The sequence below is a fragment of the Fundulus heteroclitus genome, chromosome 24, assembly GCF_011125445.2.
Source record: "Fundulus heteroclitus isolate FHET01 chromosome 24, MU-UCD_Fhet_4.1, whole genome shotgun sequence".
NCBI lineage: Eukaryota > Metazoa > Chordata > Actinopteri > Cyprinodontiformes > Fundulidae > Fundulus > Fundulus heteroclitus.
The window spans coordinates 19,847,741-19,871,990 of record NC_046384.1 but is presented as its reverse complement, the minus strand read 5'-3'; the positions used below and the strand labels follow the sequence as shown (position 1 = coordinate 19,871,990).

General features: G+C 39.6%; 1 protein-coding gene across 1 annotated transcript in view; it reads right to left on the bottom strand.

Annotated features, from left to right (window-relative positions):
• Positions 1-23,361, bottom strand: part of LOC105935479 (heparan-sulfate 6-O-sulfotransferase 3-B) — a 35,627-nt gene extending 12,266 nt beyond the window's left edge. Inside the window, exon 1 of the mRNA XM_012875872.3 lies at positions 22,416-23,361. Coding sequence (XP_012731326.1) covers positions 22,416-22,963 — 548 coding nt within the window. The 5' untranslated portion in view covers positions 22,964-23,361. The remainder of the gene's footprint in view (positions 1-22,415) is intronic.
• Positions 23,362-24,250: the final 889 nt, after the last annotated feature.

The window sequence follows — 24,250 nt, the reverse complement described above, 5'->3', positions numbered from 1 at the left end:
TGTTTCTGTGTTTTGTAAACGGGCTCAATTTCTGAGGACGGCTGCACTAAAAGCTCCCACAGATTCAGGAGTTTCTTGGGAAAATGCTGTTTAGTATTGCTAAGGTGTTTAAAAATGTAGTCAGAGGAACGACCAAACAAAGCTACATTTAAAGGGGTTGGCATCACAGCACAAGTTGCTCTTGTTCGTTTGATTTTAGTTGATCTGTGCAGAGTATTTCATATATTTCCTTCACATATTTACAGTCCTGATAGTTTTTACGTCACCAAAACCTGATATTTTATTGAAAAATGAGTCAATGACCGTAAGTAGTTTACAGGTTTTCAAATGTTTAACAGTAATATTTTTAACTCTGTTTCACTAAAGGCCTGCAAAATTCTAGCCTGTCAATCTGGGACGGCTTATATTCTCCGGTCTAAAACTTACCGGACCAGTCACGGCGAGAGTTCACAATGCATCACTCTCAGCGACAGAATTACCCATAATGCAGCAGCACTTTCCTGTAACCAGAATAAAGTTGCTGGCCGCAACGGAGTAGTGTTTTGTTGATGCCCTTTATCACGTCCTGAATTAGCTGGATATATCTTTAAAACCTCAACAACTAGCTGCTCTGAGGGCTAAAACGGATGCAAACAAAGTTTGCGTCACGTCCGTAGTTATCTGATTGGTTCTAGCCTTTCCGTTGACCCGGTTTGTCCCGCCTTTGAAATCTGGCTTTGCCGGGGGCTTTCCAGACTGATATGCCGTGTTTACGCCGTAAGTCACTCTGGCTGGTCAGGCTAGCATAATTCAGCCATTTGTACCTGCTATTGCCCTTAACCTTTTAGAGGTTTGTGTTTTTTCAATCTCGTACCTTCTCCATGTGCTTCACAATATCTCAACTGCAACCAGGGAGAAAGGAAAAACTCAGACAGAGACCTTCCAAACAAGACTAGCTTGAACATAAGAGACAGTGGAGCTACTGTCACAGTGTACATCGTATATCAACACGTAGCGGTGTCAGTGAAATCATGCCCAATCATTCCCAAATGCAAGGTTAAACTAACTGGTCGCATTTTGCTAGCGATCCATCGAACGCCTCGTCAGTGCCCCCCCCCCATCTCTTGCAGCCTGTCACCTTTCTCCACACAGCAAAGCTGCAAACACTATTGATTGCCTTCTCTCCATCTCTCTCTCGCTCTCTCTCTCACTCGCTCTCTAAATCACCATCAAAAAAGCTACAGAGGAAACTCACAGCAGCAGATCGATATCTGCCTTGTTAATTCACTCACTGCCATCAAGGACACCATCAGGCTCACGATAAAAGCCTTGATGGAAACTATTTATGCTGCCGAAGACGCAGTCCGCACAAAAACTATGTGGATCGACAACAATCTGATTCATTTTGGCATTTGAAATACACGAAATACATCATGTTTCTTCTTGGTAGGGCGTTTTCTAAAAAAAAAAAAAAAAACTTAATCGCTGTGACTCAACCTCATCCTGATTCAATGAGCTCAATGCGTGAGATATCCACTTTCCGAGCTCCGTGCCGTGTTGACACACCTCAAGGCCCAGACTGAGACGGCCAGAGCTTTAAACTTTACAAAGCTTAGGTAACGTTTGCCTGGTGACCAGGTTCTTGGCCATTTTTCAAGTAGAAAACGCTTTCATTTAGTCTGCTGTGGCTCTGCGGAATGGGGATAAATTAATAAATTAGGTCCAATAAAAACTGAAACATCTCTGCGGTGGGACAACCTCAGCCCCCACTAGCAGATGCTTATGGCTCCCAGTGTGACACGCAGAACCTTGAGTAAGTTGATTTTAGCGACAGTTACTTGAAATTTATTAACTGATTTTAGTTGAACTTTATTATGTTACAGCTGGGAAATTAACACCTTTTTTGCTGTTGTTCTCTACGATGCTGAGCATGTAGGGCCACTTACTTCTCTTTCATTCATTCTGTATTGTAAGGCAATTCGGAGTCAACATATTTAGCAAGTAATTATGGATAAGAGATGACTACAAGATGATATTTGGGATGCCAATCGAAATGTTTTCAGTGATCAAGTTTTATTTTGTGAGATGTTTTTGAGCTTTTTCCTGGTTTTTAACTATGTTAAAAAGCCAGGCTTGTGCCAGGAACCTAACCTATATCACTGAATTTGAATATTTTATGTGTAAGCTCTTTCAGGCATGTTCATTGCAGTTTTGTGCCTTGTGAAAAAAAAAAAAGACGGATCTTAAAGATGACTTTGTGGATGTTTCCTTATTGCATCAATATTGGATCGTTAATCATTTAATAAATGCATCAATGTGGATTGATTTTACACCTCTAAGAAAAGTTTTTTTGTGCTACTGACGTTCATTTTAACCCAGTTCAGACTTTTGCACTCAATTTTAGTTTTGGAAAATTACTGAAGTCGTTTTAGAATTAGTCCCTAAAAAGTCAATAATAATAATAATAATAATAATAATAATAATAATAATAATAATAATAATAATAATTCATTAAAGTTTAAAATGAATATGCCATTCATGCTAGTGGTGAGTCAGCGAATGTACCTAATGCAGTTGAAACCAGGAATATCTTTTCATTATTTAAAAATTTACATTTTAGGCTCATTTTAAAACAGAACACATCTAAATTTGTCTACTTTTAAGTAAAGGAGGTCCAAAATGATTTGCTAAACTTCAGAAAACCAAATCATTTTTTACCAGCTTTCTTCTAGTTCCATTTTGTACCTTACTATTTGGTAGAACTGCATCTTAAACGATCTGACTTGGGTCTGAGATTCTGGTTGTCTTTCCAGAAGCTCCTCACAGTAGATTTCTGTACTTTTGTCCCATTCCTACATATAGAACTGCTGTAGAGTCAGGTTTGTAGGCTGTTTGTAGCGCTGACCTCTAATTTTCTATGGGACTGAGATGTGGGCTCCAAAATATTAACTTTTAATTTGTAACTAATTTTGGCAATGTCTTTTCGGGGCTGTTATTGATTTGGAAGACCCATTATTGGCAAGCTTTAACTTCCTGGAGGATGTCTTGAGAGACTCCTTCACAGCATCCACAAACAGGCTTCCTTTGGACTCAAATTGTGTAAATTAACAGAAGCTCACAACGCCATGGCATCAACATCTGGGCTTTCCCGAGGTCTCTAAATACATAGTAATCTTATCGTACGTAAATTGAATCTGCGGAAAAATAAAACCTCGTCAATCGTAACTGACTTAAAACAACATGTTTTTGATTTACTTTCAGAGTCGGAAGAAGAAAGTTATTTTTCTGTTTCAATAAAGTAAATTTGGAACTTAGATATCCAGTTGCAGCAAACCTTATGTAAGACAAATTACATAAAAGGACTGAATGATGCCACAAAACTGTACAGAGACAGATTAAGTCCCATGACATCCGTCTTGAGACCAACAGGTCAAGCGGGATCCGTTTTCACTTGTCTAATTTCTCTAATGGAGTAATTTCATTTTCCTGTGACAAGTACAGGCAAAACGATCTCTGTCCCCCATCTGTGCACTTGCAGGCTTCCCGAAGAACCAACAAACGCTGCACACATGGAAAAGCAGCGTAGCAGCCTTAATCAATGGCACCCTTTCTTTTCTAAAACGTAACCCAGCTGGTGTGGCATATCGGCAGGAAGCTCTACATAGTAACTGGTAGAGAAATGCAGATTTATTGGGAGAGTGGTGCTGAAAAATAAAGGGGACTGAAGGTGCATAGGGGATCCTCATTGGTCCCAGAAATGAGATGCTATTTCAAGCCACGAAGAAAAAGCCCCGGGGGGACGCTGGCGCAAAAAGCGAAGGAAACACAAGAAAGGAACACCTCCGGAAAGACGTGGTCAAAATGGACGATCTCCATCTGCAGAACCGAGAAAAGTTCCCACTGGTTCCTTTCTTTGAGCATTCTTTTGGTTATCAAAAAAAGGCACACCCACGGTATGCATGGCATCGAAGACGCCCCTGCTAAAAGCAATCGGCCGTGCGAACCCTTTATTTGCTTCAGCGACTTAGCTTTAACCTTTTGCTTGATATCTTAATCCTTCCCCATCTTGGCGAGGTCCTCCAAGCCAGTCCTCAAGGTTCATGTAGATATAAAGAATAAATAAATGGCACTGTACACCGCAAAGGTCACGTCTACCCACACACAAACTGCAGAAAGGCTTATTTGAAACGTGTGAATGCTGTGCTGCTTTAAGAGTGAGTGATCTTCGATTATTTCACCTTTATCTCCTCTATGTGTTTTTTTCCACTTTTCCTCTCCGTTTTCATATTCTTCAGTATTTTACCTCAGTGAGTGAAGATAAAACGGATGTAAGACAGGGAGCGATTACAGTACCTCAAAAAATACATTTATAACCATTTTGTCACATAAGATCTACTAACCCTAATGTAGTTTATTTTTATTTTTTTTCTTGTGGCTGACCAACAAAAAGTAGATCTGTTGAAATGGAAGAGAAATTATGCATAGTTTTCTATGAAAGATGAACTTTGATACCCCTAAATAAAATCCATTGTATCTGTTTGCCTTTAGAAATAACCAAATAAGTAAGATATAAGGTCCATGAGTAATTTTATGTCTGTATAAATCCCGCTGTTCTGTGAAGACCTCAGATTTTTTTTTTTTTTTTGCAAAAACATAATACCCACTAAAGAGCACAGCAGACAATCAGGGCTAAAGCTACGGAAAAGTTTAAAGTGGGGTTAAGACCTGAACTTGCCTCCCCACATCTGTAAAAGCGAGTGACTCTAACCTCGTTGACAATTATGTGCACCTATCATACTGTTTTTAGCTCATCTAAGGCCCAGTGTCCAAACCAGTTTTCACTATAGCCTCATAGGGGAGATGAAGCACGGGTTCACACACATTCAGAAAATAGGAAAACAAAAATAATAAACCAGTTGCTCACCAGGATATCAACCCAGTTTAGTATGACGGTAAGAAATAAATGCTCTAAATGGGGAAACGGTAGATCTCCACAGATCCCCCAACTGAGCCGCAGAGATCCACAGATCAGTCGGGGGATCTGTTGTCAGGACAACTTCGCAGATCTGGCTTTCATCCAAGAGTTGCAAGAAGAAAGTAGCTACTTGTTGAGAGAAAGCCCCCCAAAAAAAGTCAGAGCCATGTGAGAGAGATGGACAGATGAGGCTAAAAGATTTTCAGATGAGGCTAAAACTGAAGCCTTCCAGGAAATGGAGCTGATACAGATGGAAACGTTTTATATATTTATATTTTAGGATAACATTTTATATATCTCCTTAAATGGAAAAGGTTAGTTATTGTTGTTGTTGTTTTTTTATTATCTATTTACTTCTTGCAACTTCTTGATCAAAAACAGATTTGGGTACATTCATTGATGAAACTTTAATACTGTGATGCTGCGTTCAGACCGAACGTGTTTTCTAGAATGTCTAGAATGTTTTTGATGCTCGAGGGCGTGGCCTGGCCTTATTTGCTTAATAAGCAAAAGAGCATCGTCGTCGGGCACTTGTGCGCCGTTTCTGGATTCACCAAATAATTCAGGGCCCTTCAGTTTGGTTAATGGTTTTCACCATTTGTTCCGGGAGCTGTGCGCAGACGAGGGTCTCTTTCAGAGCCGTGTTCATCTTTCCCAGGAGTGAAAGTATGAAGTGTCGTAAATTACAGGAGAGGCACAAACCGTGACAATGAGCTTGTCCTGTGTTGTCACTTTGTGGGATTTCCCAGGTTCTTTCTGGTCCTTCCGTCCCATGATAAAATGTCACTACGTAATAAAGCTGAGCTTCTCTGATTGGTTGACGTGAAACGCATCAAACGCGCCACAGGACCTCTCCACTCCCCAAGACGCATAGACTTTACATGAAAACTATTGTTAACCTGTTATGGATTTTGTTGCCCGCAGTGTTTGATCCGTGAACTTTTCTTCAGTCCCAGTTCACAGGTTTGAATGTAAATCCGAACGTCTGGATTAACGCTCTTTGTTCCTGCTCCATCCTTCCTTTGAAGCGTAATTAAACCTTTCTTAGACGGTCCTAATCCAGGCAAGAAGTGGGGGAGATTACCAGATCCTCAGCGATATCTGTCAGACACAGCTGTGTGCTAGATGGAGTTCTGTTGTGTGTTTTCTTAAATAAATGCTTTTAGATTGATCCTATACTTCACAGTAAGATTACATCATTAAACAAGATTGTTAAAATTGAATTAACAAAAAAATGACTCTTTTAACTGCAAATATGTGGCTTTATAATATTCTGTCATAACAAGCTATGACAGAATATTATAATATTATAATACTGTAATTTCTTACTTTGCAGGGTGGACTAGATATCTGCTGGTTGTACATCATGCAGTCAAATTTAAAAACTGCCAGTAAATAATAAAAAAAATTGTACTACACAACCAATTTGTAGTCCTAAAAAGGCATATTTTATCCAAACTAAAATACTTTTTTTACACTGTTTTCATGCATTAAATAAACAGGGGTTTCCACTCACTTCCAGTTATATTTCCTTTTTATTTAAAAGCTTTAAAATATTTTTTTTCCCTCTTTCCTTTGTTTTTGTTTGATCCTCTGCTCTCTAGTGACTAAAATTAGATCTGGCAAGTGGGGATTTTAGTATTTGATGTCGTTAATGAAACGTCTTTTCAAATCTATTTTTGGTCACAGCTAGTGGTTGATCATAAAGCTGTAAAATCTGTTAACATTACCTCCAGCCAGTGAGTTAGCTATGAAATAAATAAAATATTTACTCTGGCTATTACCCGGTGTAAAAGTCTGTTAAGATGCGCCGTATACGCAGAACTTTATAAGAAGTCGTTATGCTATTCATTAATTACTGCTACATAATATATTTTGTAAAGTTATGATCAGATATTTAACGTGAACTTCAAAAATTGTCTTGTTTTAACAATTTAACAAGACTTCAGTATGCAAAGGCATTTTTTTCTTCTTTTTTTGCTATATGATTGTAAAATGATCTATTTGAACTACAGATTACTTTCCTTTTTTTTTGTGCTAGTTAAATGTTCCTGGTGTTTTTTGAGGAAAAATGCAAATTTCAAGTCATTTCATTTGTTTAGGAAAAAATTATTTCCAAATTAAAACTATGGCCGTTTGTGAAAATATATTTTTCCCTTAAACCTCACCTGTCTCCTTTGGTTTCAAAAACTGCCATCATGTGTTTGTTTTCTGCCAATGAATTGTTTACGTCGCTGTGGGGGGTTTTCTTTGCTAAAATGTTTAAATTCAGCCTGACTGGTGGTTCTCAGACTTGTGGACGGCCTGATTAAGGTGAAGCTGCGGCATCTTGATAGGATGCAAGTCTGAAAGCTGACGTCTGTTTTTGAGGCTTTCTGAGCTAGACTTGACGACGGTGTGTTCTGCATCCAAGTTTTCTTGAGCTTAAGATCCCCAATTTATGGCTGGAGACTCTCCTCCATAGAACCTCCACCATGTTTAACCGCTGGTATGATCTTTTTCTTTAGTGCTGTCTCAGTTTCAGAGTCAGACCTCTGCTAAAAGGGTCATCTTGGAAGTTTGGGCTCCAATTTGGCTTCATAAAAGGTTTCTTTATCTTTCTTCTTTTTTTTTACTTATACTTTAGATTAAACCTACCTTTACATAAGTTTGGCTTGTTTAATGTATAGCTAAATGATATTTAGGCCAGCCAAAAGAAAAAAAAAAAGAAAACACAATAAGCCATTAAAGTTATTTTTATTATATCTCATTACGTAAATGTCCACTAAATATCCACTAAATACAACAAATTAGCATTGGGTCAATTTTTTTATCATTCCATCCAGGTAAAAGTTAATAATTAATTTAGCTCACGGTTGAGCCTACATATGCATCTATTAGTATATAATTTTGTAACGGCATTTATTCAAAGCCATAGAACCCAAAGTATAATCTAGCCTATGGCAATATTATGTCCTATAACATGTTTTTTTAAATGGCTTTTATACTGTAACAGACGGCACTAACAGGTTGGTGCTCTAACACATTGCCCAAATAGGAACACCAAATGTCGACACCTTATCAGCAAAAAGCTGACGTCATTTGCCCCGAATCCACCCGTAAGCCAGGGTTGCGTGAGGAAACGAGCGCAAACCCATACTAAACCAGAAGCTTATGAACATTTGTCAGCCTACGTTTCCAACAGATTCACGTGTTGACCCTTACCTAAAAATAAAACTCTCAGGTTGAGTGTTGGGAAAAATTGTAAAAAAAAAAAAAAAAAAAAATCCAGAATACATCTTAATAATTTATTCTTATTTGCACCACCAAATGGGACAACGTCATTAAAAATCTCTCTTGTTGAATTCAGAAATGTCCAACACATAATAGTGCTGGAAGTCGTAGCTGTTTTCCTACCCAATGAGCAAAATGTTTGTGGATAAAAAACAACTTTGCCTACAGCCTAAACCAGTGTTTTGCAGACTTTTTAACATTTTTAAACAAACTTCTTAACCACACAATCGCACTTCCTTTTTTTTTTTTTTTTTTTGGAAAAAATAAAAATGTGACACTGACAATCTGTTTGAATTTTAGATACATCACTAAAAAGGCTAATTAGACAAGGGCAGTCAGCAAGAGTCAAAGGGGACAAATTGGAGTCAAAACCAGAATAAACTGACCTGGAACTGTACTACCAATGTTATTATCTCGCAACAACAATGTTAAAAGTGCTACATTTGTATTTTATGTTTTCATTCAATTTATTGTTAATGTCGAGTCTCCTCAGGTTTGTTTAATGGCCTAAAAAGGGGTTCTCACTTTAACCTTTGGATCAACTGGTCTAAATTGAATTGTAAAAGAAAAGTAAATGGTGATCATGGTGGGCAAACCCCTCTCAGGGATACTCAGGCCTCTGGCTCATCTCTCGGTGAAGCCTTCTCCGGTGAGTGAGAGGAACGTCTCTTTACGGTTTTGAGTTGCTAGATCGAAGGTTTTGACCGTTTGTTAGTTCAAACTCCATGGAATTACTGGAGTTTCCAGATGGTGTCCTGGAAAGGTTCTCTTGGTCTCCTGCGGGACTTCAGTATCTTAGTATACGACGATGGAGTCAGCTTGCAGTGGCGTGTTGGGGGAGAAAAGCCTGTCTGATCTGAATCCGAGCTGCGATTTGTTGGTGCACTTCTTCCATAGCTACTGGATGTCTGTAATGAAGAAAACGTTTGAGCGAGTCTGGCACTCGGTACCAGGCCACCTTGGACCAAAAAGGTTGTGATCGGTTTTGTAATTTTATCCTCAGACTTGCAGTGTTGAGTCTTTAGAACTGCGTTGAAGAGAGAGTAGAGATGTCAACTGATCACCACCTGCCACTGAGTTTAATCCGCTGGCAGAAGAGGCTGCCCTACAGACCTGATGAAGCCCAATGTGACGGCGAGCTTAGAACGCCCGGTAGAAGCCCCTGTCTGGGAGATCTACAACGTATGCCTTCAGGATGATTAAGTTCATGTTTCTAGGTTAAGTGCTGTGGTGTTGGGAACAGGGAATTTGGAATGGATTGATGCGTCCTGCGGTACCTGTGGTCTGAAGGTCAATGGGTCCGATTGTATCGGCAACCAGGAGGACACCAGTGGTGTTATAAGCTGAAAAAAGGAGGACTTTAGGGCTTAGTTGGCCCCTGGGACTCCTAAAACAGCAGACAGATACCAGGTGGTCAGAACAATTACAGCCAAGTCAGCTGAGGTGAGTCAGACGTCTGATTGGGAGACCCCCTGTGCTCCTCACTTTAGAGATATAATGGGCACGTCTCACTTGGGGGACACTCTACGGGCTAGATGTACTAGAGGGACAATTTATCCCTTCTGGCTGAAGAACGCCTCAAGGGGTCCTCCTGAATGACCTGGAGAGTTAATCTGGGGAGAGGGGTGTCTGGGATTCCCCCTTAGACCTGTTACTCCTGTGATCGGACCCAAGAATAAGAGGAAGACGATGGGTTGATCTTTTACTGAATCAATGAATCAATTCTGTCTTTTTAGTTTTCTTCATTTACATCTTACACTTTTTTTACATTTACATCAAATGTTAATGTTTAAAGGCTAGTGTATTTTATTTCCTATTCGTATATTAAGACACATAACCTCGTAGCCTCGTGAGACCATCCTGATCTCGCGAGCTTTCAAGGTTTCACTCGCAGATCAGTCTGGCTACTCTCCGTTAAAGAAAATTTGGAGCCGTTCACCAAACGAACGGCCAATCAGCGTTGGCTTTGAGGCGGGTTGAAGCGCGACAGTTCAGTCTAAAGAACATGGCGGCTTCAGCCGATGAAACTAGCGTTAGCGTGGCTATAGAGCAAGTTTTATCGGAATTACAGAGTATTTCTCTGCTGAGCTAACGAGCCTTTACTTGCAGCAGCAAGAGTAGCTTGGCTTGTGGTTGTGTTTTCGTCGTCGCTCGTAACAGAGCGACGACGAATCTGATTGGTTTATTTGGCCCGTCTATCACCAACATAGGCCAATCAGCTAACCAGTATTTTCGCCCCTTCCCAAAATTACTTCAACGGAAGGTTTCCAGATGGATATGCGGAGCAAATCTATCTGGCGGAGTCAGGTAAATAACCTCGTGTCTAAAACACTTAAATTTAAGGGCTGTTTTTACCCTACTTATTGTTTTTGTTTTTTTGCCAGAGGATTAGCCAAACCCTGAATTACTACTTTATTACTAGTGAAAGTAACAAAGGCTGGCCAGTATTTGTGTCCAAATCTGAAATAATGGGGTTCCTCATAAGGTTACACTTTTTGAGTGCCCTGCAGCCAAGCTGGAGCGGGGCAGAACAGCGGCTGAAGCTGGTTTGATGTCTGGCCATACAACAATTGCATTACCTGCTGCGATGTAAGTGCTGTGTCCCCATGCTGAGAGCAAAGCCCTGTAAAAGCAATTGGTGAGCATTCAAAAAGCTACTTATTATTCAATGATTTTTGTCAAGTTAGGAAAGAAATGGAAAAAAAAAACCTATAAAGAGGGGTGGGAATGCATATGTTTAGTCACTAGTAAATGGATAAAGGGAGGAAAGGCTATAGCTAAAGAAGACTTAGGTAGAAATCTCTTAATCACATCCCTTTACTAGCTTGTTAGTGTGCGCTGTAAACAAGATTCACAAACCACATTAAAGTAACAAGCTCTGTTCAAGCCCTTGTTAACGAGGGAGCTCACCACTGTTTTGTTCCTTCATTTCTGCAAATCAGAACGTACATCGTCCCTGTCAAAGACATCACACCGTTAAACATTCCCAACGCAGCTTTGGAACGCACTTATGTAATATTGAGCGGTTGTCTGCATTTTTCACGGTTTTATTAGTGCTGGAAGGATGTGTAGGAGAGAGGTGATTTCAAGGTGACAGTAAAGTGCAGCTCTAAAGCAGACAGATGGAGCGTCTGTGTAACGGACCAACAGGAACGGGAACATACACCAAATGTACGAAAAACATTCATCTTTTCCTGAGACGGGGAATAAGATTAGTTTAGGTGAAAGCTGTTTCACTGTGCTGTGAAAAAGTATTTGCCCTTTCACATATTTCTTGTTTCCTTTCTTGTCTCACTTAAATGTTTTAGGTTTTGACGCATTTTTTTTATACTAAAGAAAAATAGAAATTGGGCAAAATGGCATCCATGAGAGAAGGAGGGAAAACCCATGTCTAATCTATAAGAGGCCAAAGGCCCTCTTCGCATTGGTTAACATCTTGTCAATCCCTATGACTTTTTGAAAAATATTTTGTCTACTCATCATTTGAAAACTGGATTCTGCATTTACTCAGATTATCTTTGCTTGATGTGAAACATTACTTTAATAATATGAAACTAAAGTGAGCACTGACCAACAATACTACAATTTGTACTCTTAAGATTTTGTATGTAATATAAAGAGTATAGTGAAGAATTTATTCTGTCATCCTGTCTGAGACCCAGATATTTCATTAGGCTATACGGTGGAGAATACAGCAAGAATCAAATTCAGGTAGCAATTAATATTCCTGTCTATCAAATAATTGCCCTCCAAAATCCTTATTATTGTAACTAAAACATGAAATTATATCCGGGAATTTACAGTCTACAACTTAAAGGGTCCTAGTCATATGCTATGATCATTAAAAACATGTATTAAAGGAGCATAGCGTAACTTCCAGGATTTTTGCAGATGTCTGCCCCCTCTGGTGACAAGTTGAAATAACACCAGTGCAGTGCACCTTCATGGGAGAAGACGAAAAGCATCTGCTGCTGAGACTGCACTGATCTTTTGCTTAGAGGCGTAATGTCTTAAGATAAGAGGATTATAAATATTGACGTTAGCCCATGTTCTCTCGCTAATGCATTGATTTTGGCAGAGACTCCACAAAGTAGCCAGGGGAACGAGACAGTGTAGCATGTCGCACCCCATGCGCTCATGAACTGACTAATCCAGCCTATAGAAGCAACTGTGGCAAATAGAGGAAAACTAATTTTACACGTCGGACAACTGTAAGGGTATGTATGGGAAAGAAAATAAATATTTAACTCCAAACCTAGCACTATGCACCTTTAATCTTCAAATGAAAAGTATTTATACCAAGTGTTCGTCGTAATACTGTTTAATTAGTTCTTTTTGAGTCTGAAAAGAAGTTTTGCAACAGGCACAATCAGCAAACATTGCCATAAAAGCACTTCATTCGCAATTAAATGTAGCAAAGGCAAAGTGTAAAACACATGAATAAAATATAATAAGCCAACAGGGGGCAATAATTTAATCAAAGTCTTTGTATGAAACCAGAGAGAGCTACTGCCGTAGAAATTCGCAGTTATTAGTACGTGACTAGGCCCCTTTAAAATTCTTCTACATAACACAGTTTTATTTACCTTTTGGTCTTTTTATTTATAGAAAAGGCATCATTTTACAACTTTGCCTTAAACGGAATGTTTAACTTTTTTATGAATTAGTATGCTTCTAAAAGAACCATAGATGCAGTGCTTATTGATCTTGGTACTGGGTCACCATCAAGATTCTTAGGAGGTTGACTACAAGAAGCTGGGGTAAAAATCGCCCTGTGTGTTTAAATCATTGGATACTTGAACAGAAAATGCTCATCTGAATGACAGCTTATTTGATAAGAGAGACCAGACGCCCTAGTAGCTAAAGACTTTCCATCATTTTGACAGTCTGGTACAAGGATGCACTGCAACAAAATACCATTTTCCTTCATCCCTGGCCCAGAATGTTTTGCCCTACCCCTAAAGAGCAACCACATTTTACAAACGCTCTTTCCGGAACTTCTAGGTAAACTCCACATACTGTTATGTTTTGGGGACAATGTAACTGGAACAAGTTGTTTTAAATGACTTTGTGATTCACATCTTAATCAGTCTCAGGTTGTCAAAATCAAATAATTCTTGCATTCTATTAAGAAAATTACTTATTTGAACCATGAATCACACCTTTGAATGGACCTTTTAATAATTGACGATTAGAGGAGGAACAAGTTATCTGTTTTAAGTTTTCTGATGTTTATCAATTGGAAAAATAAGATGTTTACTAAAAATGATGGAGAAATGTTTTGTCCATTCAAGTATATTAAAATTTCAAATAAAAGACTGCCAGCCCAAATATCTTATAAATCAAACTAACCATAAACACGATGATCAAGTAAGTCAGGAATGGTCAACCAATCAAAAGCAGAATTTTGGCGAACTTAAGAGTTACATCATAATATCCTGCCAATGAGTTACAGGGTGTCTCAAATGAGCCAATCAGCAAGCGGTTTCTCTCTGTGACAACTTGGACTCCACAGATGTGTGACGAAACAGGATTTTGTTTTTCTTTTTGGCCAAAAACATGATTCTGGTCCCATATCTGTATCAGGCCCAATACTGACATTGTCAAATAATGTCAGTATTGGGTTGGGTTGCTGGGGTGTTGTTTTGCTTCTTCAGTTTGAATTCACACAGCAAAGCGTTGCGTATTGCAGCTCGAAGGGGGAGACCAGACAAAACCGTCACTGGGCTGTTCATCAAGCTGATAACAGCTAGCGTTAGCTTATGTTGTCTGGAGTGTTTACAACTTCGCTGATGCACGTTCAAGAGCTTTACTGAGAAATTATAATTAAGAGATAAAGGCTTTAAAACATCCTCAGTTGGTGTTAATCTATATAATGTGTTTCCCTTATTGCAATGAATTGCTGAATTTCATGAACTTTTCAATAATATTCCAATTTGTTGAATATGACTATATATTCTCAGCTCCGGTTTAAAATCGGCTCATTAAACTACACTGTTAATGTGGGATTTTGTAACCCTCTGTGGCAGTTTTCCAGAAAATGCAACAGCATAACTAATAATACCTTTGAAAATTACACACTGGTAATTTATAGTAGTATAGTCAAGGTTTTTCAGAATACATTCTCATTCTATTGAACTCAGTGTTGAAGCACTCCAAAAAATAGTATGGTAATTTTTTTTAGCCTCTTGAATTAGTGACATCAGTGAATTTTTGGAATAACATTTTAATGTCTTTCATACCTAATACTTTGAGCTAAGACAACATTTTATATTTATTACTAGATCTAGGAGGCAAAGATAAATTCCTTTTTAATGTGTAGCCTTTCCGTGACAATGTGTGCCTAAAGTACGTAACCAGCAAGTGCCCATTCCAAGCTAGTGGCACCACTCACTGCACACCTACTTGCCAATTTGTCTCTAGGACTTAGTGGCAGGTTAATTTAAATGCTTTAAATCCAAACATGTCTTAAAGCAGCTGATTAAATGACCATTCAGTTGACCTTTTAAGGTTGGCTAGTCTTTTCAGTTATTTAGCCCAGAACTACTAGTAGACATCAGTAGATGTTTTGTATTGGTACGTCTCTTCACTTTTCACTTTAAAACCACATTTTCACAATACCCATATGGAAAGACACTGCCTTCTTCTATTTGTTTTCAACAAAATTTCACTTGGTGTTAGAGCTAGAAAATGGAAAGCTTTTTTAAATTGGAAGCCCTTATGCTTCATTAATCATCTTTTGCAAAGTCATTTCTGACTGCCCAACCAGATTTTAACCATGAGAAGATAAATCCTAAGCAAAATACCAAGTTCCTACATGTCTTTGGCAAATCCAAAAACTTGTCCATTATTGATAAATGTTGAAGAAAGACAGAATAACCAGATGGAGAACGGAGAACAAGCAGGTACCTTATTATATGCATCAGTTCATATTCCAGAGATCAGAAATGGGTCAAAATGGATTTCCAGGTTGTGTGGAAACATCTGTGGCTCTCTAAAATCCACACATAAGCTTAACAAATCATTACAACTTATAAATATTATACATTTAGAAAGTTAATATGATAGCAAACAACCTTAAATTGACAGAAAATCCATGTTTCCCTCATGTTTAATGCTTCCAAGATCTGAGTTTTCACTAGCCCTCTTCCCCTTCTTTGCAAAGAAAAAAGCATAGAATCACAGCTAAAACCTGAGTGTGTGTGTATGTGTGTGTGTGTGTGTGTGTGTGTGTGTGTGTGTGTGTGTGTGTGTGTGTGTGTGTGTGTGTGTGTGTGTGTGTGTGTGTGTGTGTGTTTGTGTATGTATATATGCAAGCTATATCACAGCCTGTTAGATATAGCCCCGAGATAAGAGTGGGTGTTCTCTTTTTCATCCGTGTCTGATCGCTGCCTGTCTGCACTCTTCTTGCTATGTGTGACCTGTATAACATTAGGTATCTTTTGACATCAGCATACTGTTGCTAAATTGGGATCGCTATTGCAATCAGACAAGGGGGAAAAATGTTTGAATCCAACGTTATTTCTGAACGTCGGGTAGCAGAAGAGGAGAGCGTGAGATCGGAGTTCAAATGTAAACTAATTTCTTGAATAAAAACAGCATCACGGAGAGGTTATTAGTGGAGCTGAGACAACAAAAACAGGACCGCAAACATGCACACCCGTGAAAGAGCCCCCGGTCAATTCCCCGTGCTGCCATGCACGTCTGCGTCACAGTCTACAATGGATCTGGAAGTGACAGGAGAAAAGCCTTTCAGGACTGACTGAGTCCGGCGAGGGCACGGATCATCCCAACGTGTGTCCCTACGTGGCCCTTACAAAGCAATCTTCACCTTAAAAGACTGGTAGCCTTTACTGAATTATTTTACATGTGGTGCGTGTGTGTGTGTATCTATGCATATATATATATATATATATATATAATTATATATATATATATATATATATATATATATATATATATATATATATATATATGATTTATTTTACTATTATATATATATATATATAGATATATATATATCTATATATATATATATATATATATATATATATATATATATATATATAATATAAAAAATATCAGTCAGGAAAATAAGTGGGCATAAGTGGGGAAATCAAAACTTAAGAGTGACAGACTTTTGACTCACAGGTCACCTGATAATTTCTATAAAACAGCCTTATTGCAAATGAAGAGATCACTAAGTGCCAGTAAACAAATTGAGGTTTGTCCTTCCGGAAACTGCTGATTCTGAGAAGCTGACCCTGTGAACTCCTTTTTAGACAGCAGCATAAATTCCAATAAAGCTTCTTGAATATATAAATCAAACAGCACTATGGCGAAAGCAGTAAGGCTCCACTTGTGAAAATTTTTTTTTTGTTGGGCTCTTTTTGGCATTAAGACAACAATTCTTATTGCCACATTGCCAGACAGGACACAACAATAAATACATAAACAGCAATAAAGGATGTTTCAGTTCATTATCACATTATCTGAAGGCTCAGAATGAGAGGCTGCTGTTTGTTTCATTGGTATTTTTGAGTAATAGACCAAAAGAAAGTAGAGCATTATTAAAGATAAAAATAAGGATTTTTTTCTTTTCCAACAGGGAAACAGGTCAAAGTTGATGTAAAGGTGAATGGAGCTAAATCTAAGGCACGCTTGTGTGAAAACCTGTTAGATCGCAGAGGTCTTGAGATGCTAAACATACAGCGAGAGCTACAATCCAATGATTTAGATCAAATCACCCATCTGTTACTTGGCCCAGTCAAAGTTCAGTCTTTTTTTTTTCTCCACTTCATAATCTGTCACTACTTTTTAATAATCTATTATATTAAATACCCATTATATAGAGCAGGGATGGGCAACTTCCATGATAAAGTGGGCCACATTTTTTTTCAGCACGACCATTGGATGGCCACATGACCACGCACTTCAAATAATTGGATATGAAAGAAGCTACAAATTATTCTCAATAAGAACAAATTTTAGATGAATTTATATCTGTATGTTTACTGCACCAACATATAACTATTTTCTGCATATAAATGCATTTTATTATGTCCTTAAGCAAAAGACAAACTGTTTGCTTTAAAAAAAATTGCAAAAAAGGAATTTAAACTCCATATCAATGCATTCAGGAGTATGGGTCATTTCAAATTTACAAGGAAAGAGGCATAAAACGGCACAGAACTTAACTGAAACAATAATGTGTCTATCCAGAAACTGTGTGGGCTTTCTTACAATACTGAATGCTCTATAATTGTATTTCTGTTACTTTTTGATTATGCACATCTGTTAGCTTTTTATTCTGAAAAATCTAATGTCCCATGCTCCTGAATGCACCATAGCTTTCTGACGCTCACGAATGCATCACACTGGTCTGTGAACGCGGTGCTGCACGTTTGATCTTCTGCTTAAGACAAAGCTTTGCAGTTTCAAAACTCACGTCGGCTCTCACGGTTTATGTTGTGTGTGAATGACAAGAGACCAAAAAAAAAATTCCCCATGTCCATACTTCTTCCCATTTTGTCTGAAAAATGTGACTTTCTCGTCAAGTTTTCCCTTTATTCCACTGCTAGTGGCCAGGGCTCTTGACTTTCTTCCTCGCTGTTGCAAAGCGGCCCATGCCCGCTATTGTTTGGGTACGGCCCCCTATCGGTCAAAAGTATAATTACTTTTTTTTTTTTTTTTTTTTTTTTTTAATCATTATTAAATTAATATTGATCTATTCGCGGGCCGCACTGAGTGATGACGAGGGCCGTGTGCGGCCCCCGGGCCGCCAGTTGCCCATCCCTGATATAGAGGATCATTTGTGGTTGTCCTCCTGACAAAATGCAACAAATGTTGAGTATTCTGAATACCTGAGCATCAACAGCACACTAGCTGAACACGTATTTTTTCTATGTGAAACATGATTGGCTAAAATGCCACACAACCCAGCTCCGATGCCATTTTAAAATGTGAACTGCGTGGCAGCCGGCAGTGCCTTTGTTAATCAGTGATGAATTTCTCTTCCCCAACATTATACTGAGTGGACAAGTGTCGACCGGAGTGTTGCTGACTCACCAACGGTGCTGGTATGGCTTTAAGACACCTCTTCGAAACTATTTCAAAGTGTTAAATTAAGTCTGACGGCTGCCACTTAGGGCGGCAAATGGATTTCTAAGGATTCTTAAAGGCACTCCTTGGTCTCTCCGACACATGCTAGTGCTCTCTGTAACATATGGAGATTTGCTCTCTGAACCGACTTCACGCCAAATTGGCTTCGAGCACATAAGCTGCACACCTCAGAGGACCCTGCTGGCTTAAGTGATTTATTCTCTTAAGATTAGCCATGTTGCTGCTGTAATTACAGGAAACTGAAACAGACCTTTCGGATCAGCAGGAGCCCTTCTCCTCTTGGCCGTCCCTAAACCTGATGGAGGCGACTGCTGCCGGCGGTGCTGACATGAGCTGTGCTTGTTAACGCTGCATCTTTATCACCTCTTTACCCAGATTTACATGCCAATCGGGCGTCACAAGGGGATAGAAATGCGATTTCCTGTTATACGCCTTGATTTGGAGTCATTTGACGCTTTTTTGTGACCCATATAAGTAAATAAGATGATAGTTGTGTAAGGTTTGCTGCTAATGCTTTTGCATTTATTTATTTTTTGGAGGTTACCAAAAGTACATGATGTATTAGAAGGCTTGCAACATTTTGTTTGCATGAAAAAAACCAATAACACAACTAAATAGTTACTCATTTGACATAAAAGGATCACTTAAAACCTCTTTCTTTTTAGCTTTAATATACAGTGCTGTGCAAACGTTTTAGGCAGGTATGGAAAGAATGCTGTGAACTAAGCATGCTGGGAAAAAAGTATAAACGATTGTTCCTTTTTATCAATTTACAAAATGCAAAGGGAGCAAAGAGAAGAAAAATCTAATCACATTAATAGCTGGTGTTACTGCCCTTTGCCTTCAGACCAGCACTGATTCTCAAAGGTACAGCTGGGAAAAAAAAGTCATGGATTCTGTAGAATAGTAGTCAACCAGTTATACCAAACAGGTGCTAATGCTCATCAATGTCACATGTAGGTTGAAACACAGCCATTAACCGAGCAGAGCAACAAGACAAGGTAGTTATTCTGCAACCTCAAGGTCTCGGCCCAGACAAATATTTCGAAGCAGGTCGTTGTCTCAAGATTTCTTAGCTGCAGTGGTGGGCCAAGGAAACTTGGTGCAGCAGATGAAAAACACATCAAGCTTATTTCCTTTCGAAATTGGAAGATCTCCAGCAATGCCATCAGCTCGCAACTGGCAGAAATCAGCAGGGGCGAGGTACAGCCATCCGCTGTCTGGAGAAATCTGGCCAGAAGGTGGTCTTTGTGTGAAGAGTTGGAGCCAAAAAAAGATGTACCCCCGCCATTGGAGAAACAGGGCCAAGCCACTCGACCATGTACAAAAAAACAGAAACTTGGGTTGCAGAAAGTGGCAGCAGGTGCTCTGGACTGATGTGTCAAACTTTAAAATCAATGTGCCGTAGCAGAAGGCAGCTCGTTTGCTGAAGGGCCGGATAGTGAGCGTCTGCAGGCATCAGTGAAGCACTGTGGAGGTTCTTTACAAGTTTGGGATTACATTTCTGCAACTAGAATTGGAGATTTGGTCAGGGTTAATGGTGTCCTCAAGGCTAGGAATTGAAGGCAAATACATATTGATCATTCAGTGCCACCGGGGAGGCTTTTGATTGGTTCCAGATTTATTCGGCTGCAGGACAATGACCTCCAACCAGACAACCAAGGTCATTAGGAGCTATCTTCAGCGTATAAAATAAGATGTCCTGGAAGTGATGCCGTAAGGTTGCTTTATGCTTGACGCGCTTACATTCCGTAGGGAAATGAGACGTGCGGACACAATGTCTACTGCATTAATGCTTCATGCGGCTTTTCCTCTGAAGTAGCACTTTTCTCCTAGACTCTAGAGGGTAGCGTCGCGCTCCTACGTCAAACGTGCCACACCCCACTACACGTAGAACTAAAAGCAGTTTCCAACATTTATGCCTCTTACTTTCTTCCAAGAGTGAAAACAATCTCTGTCCAGGAATTGTTAACGTTTTGTTGATCACTGTGATCTTTTTGGGCCAAATCATTAAGACGTCTACATTTACGACCCTCCGCCACAAGGGGCGCTTGCTCGTCCACCATGTTTGTTTGTTTTTTTCCGCAGGACTGCGGAAGTTAGAAATTTTGCGCTGTGCGCGGAGCGGAAACGTTTTTTTAAGGAACCAGCCGAATTCCTTAAAAAAATGTGTTCAAGTACCTGGAAGAACAGATGTTGCCTTGAAGGCAAAGGGTGATCACAGCACATTGATTTCATTTTGTCTGCTCAGTCACTGCATTCTGTTAATTGATGAAAATAAACTATTAATGCTTGAAAGCAATCTTGGTTGGCAGCATTGTTTCATACCTGCCTAAAACTTTTGCATAGAGCTGTAAATATTTACTTGACTACTTTTTGTTTAAGTTAGGCATGGGGCTTGATTTGTTTAAAATAGGACAAGATTACAATAATTAAATGCTCTTACATCTGTCTTTAGAGTCATTTTCTCTGCAGCCGATTGTAGGAGGCATAATGAGATGCCTGACTCCGGGTTATCCTTCCTTTCTGCAGGTTGTTGCTTAAGACGATGCTTCTTTAGTCATACATTTAACTCCATTAGGATTGATGGTATCAGTTCTTAATCATCACATTGAGTAAAGCTGACCTTGAATAAGCCCATTCTCTGTTAAACCGTTGCATTTCTCTTGTTTTGTGGTCATTATATGTAAATGGTTCATCTTTAACACACAATGTTTGTTGCCAGCGAAACAAAAATTAACAGATGCCAGTACATATAAAAATGCTGACGTAACAGAGGAACTATCGTATTTTGGAGTTCCTGCACCACATATCTTGCTCTCTATTTCAACAGGGGAAACAATGACAGAATCAATGAGCTTTTCTTAGTAAGGCAATATATTACACATTACCCAATTTTGGCTGGTTTTCAGATCAACAGGCATAAAGAACCTCTCTGTCAGATATGGGCTCATTGTCATCTTTACATTTTATAGAGTAAGTTTTAAGATGAGTCATATTTATTTATTTTTTATTTCTCCTGATTTTTGCTTTTTCATTTTCACCCTTTCTTGTCCAGTCGACTCCTGATTTTGGTGCATTCAATGTCATGGGAAAAAAATCTGAAACTTTTGAAATGAAACGTAGGATTAACCTATTTCAGAGATGAAAAGGCAAAAATAAAGTCTTAGATCGGTGATTTGCTTACATTTAAGCGGGAAACATTTGAAATGTATGCCCTTGTCTATACCCACAGCCTGTTTAGGTTCTGCGGTTACTAGGCGGACACACCCTGGGCAGGTCACCAGTCCATCAAAGGGCCATTTCACACAACCATTTCTATTATCAAGTTAAGACAGACCAATTTAACAGTCATGTTTGAGGCCTGGTGGAGGAAGCCGGCACACAAAAGCACAGGGAAAACATGCAAACTCCATGCAGCAAGACCCCAGGCTGAGCTTTTACCTTCTTGGTGCAAGGCAATTGTCCTATTATAGCAACTGCATCACAGTTGTGGTCCAGAATAAGAAATGAAACTGGGGGAAAAAAGTTACCTTACTTCCAACTTTTTTTTTTCTTCTCTTTTTTTCTTTGTTGCTAAGTCATTTTTGGTGTGTTTAATGTCACGGAGAAAGTCTGAGGTTAAAAATTCACAGCTGGAAATTAAACAGGCAGAATCTCCCTCTCCGGCACACACTCATTCCATGCCTTCTCTACATTTTATAATACTAATTTTGGGAATTGTTAAATGTATTTTTTTTTTCTGTACAATTCTGTTTATTTTATTTTGCTTCTCCCTTCCTTGGAGCGTCTAATGATATAATTCAGAATTGGAAAATGTGAAAGAGTTGGAAGACCAAGAGCTGATGGGTGGTTGTTGGCACACCCCTTTCTGACGCGAAATGAGCAGAAATAACCTCTGTAGAGAAAAAAAAGTAAGGAATTTAGCATGATTTTACATTCAAAGTAAAGTTTGACAAATGTTTTATTTTATTTATTGTTAGTTTTAATTTGTAGGAAATGGATCAACGTCTCTATATCTGTCTGCCTACACACATCGCGCCCTTTCATTGTGCCACGGACTCACTTTTTGCTCTTTTGGGCATTCTTCTTGTCCTTCTTGTTCATCACCACCGGCACGCAGCTCGTCAGCTCCGTCCAGTCGGCGTGCAGCCCGCAGCTCCAGCCCGTGGAGAACCGGGAAAAGAGCCACGACTCGGCTTTGCCCGGCCGGTGGCAGGTGCACTTCCTCTGGCCGGGCAGGCAGTCGCACGGCTGCTCCAGCTGGATGTTCTTCACCAGGTGCCGGCCGAAAGTCGTCCCGCCGGTCTTCTGGATGTGCAGGAACACCATCACGTCCTCCCCGCGGATGTTGAAGTCGACGTGCCTGTCCAGGTCCCGCTCGGTGAAGTTGAACTTGGACGTGACTTTGGCCGGGAAGTCCTCGTCCGCCTCCGCGTCCGGCTCCGAGTGAAGCGAGTCGAACGCCGGCGAGCGCGGCGGGACGAGCCGCTTCTCATCGCTTCTCAGGTGGCAGGCGTTGCTGTCCGCCGGGCACACGTACTGGTAGCCGATCATCAGGAAGATGACCGCGGCGATGGGGATGAAAATCAGTCTGCTGAACTTCTCCTCCATGGTGGAGAGATGTGTGAATCACGCCGCCGGCACGAATGTGAACGTGATGCCCGAGTCGCGCTGCCCTCGCCCCGGTCTCATCCTGCACGCTCAGCCCGGACTCGCGATGCTGCCGCCGGCTGAACCTGCAGCCGAGGTCCCGACATGAACACTTCCAGCACTGGACTGGCCCCCGTCCCGTCCCGTCCCGCGCCGCGACGCCTCACTCCACGAACTTCACGCCGTCACTAAACCGGCTTAAGCTAATGAGGCATGTCTTCCGTAATAAGCGACAAACTGTTGGCGGCGGTCTAGCGCAATGCCACCGGGAGGGAGGCGATTCATCCCCGCGTTCAGAGCGTCCGGGCTCGGCTGACCTGCCAATTGCTGATCGGTATCTGAGCTGGTGACTCCAGCGACAAGGTGAGCAAAAGCATCACAGGGACTTCCGGTTCAGACTTTCAAAATAAAATGTTTAGAATTCTCTTTTTTTATCAGTAATATTTTTTTATTTGATTGTATTTTACCAGTATTGTTATTTTTTTGTCTGTTTTTTTTTTTTTTTTTTTTTTTTTTTTTTTTTTTTTTTTTTTTACAAAGAATTAAAAAAAATGTCAAAAGAATTGAAAAATAGTGGGCCAATACTTGTTTGTAGAGTAAACAGTGTTAGAGGTTGTAAATGCTGATGCTCCTCAATATGAAACTGTCCACCAGCTTGTTACCCATCATCATCAAGTGATGCAGATGGCTTATGAAGGTCACATATAAGCTCCCACTTCACATGGGCCAATAAAAATAAGTCTTTGAAACACTATTCACACCCCCTTTTTAGTTTTTCCCATTTCGTTGGTTTATAAATGACAACGTCCATGTATTTTAGTGGGTTGTTATGTAATTTACAAACTCGAGGTAGGGTTTAAATATAATCATTCTGTTTTAAATAAAAAAAAGATAAACGAAAAAGGGACAGTTTAAAGTGTGTGGTGTGCCTTTTTTAGCCACCTGTACACTGGTAACCCCAAAAAATAAATCCAGTACAACCACTAGTCCACTTTGCGTGACTTTATTAAATCCAACACCAGACCCAATATTTAAATTAAGAATCTTCTGTTGTATATAGTTCCATCTGCTCTTTAAAATGTGAATTTACAGAAAATAAAATGTCATAAATGCAAACTCACGACGAATAATTTACAGGCCTGCGATTCTTCAATTTAGTTTTAAATGCTTCTGTTTAAGTAAGAAATACCATCTAGTTGGGCATCCATTGCCCCCCGTAGCCCCTGGATTTCATTGTTATTTTATTTT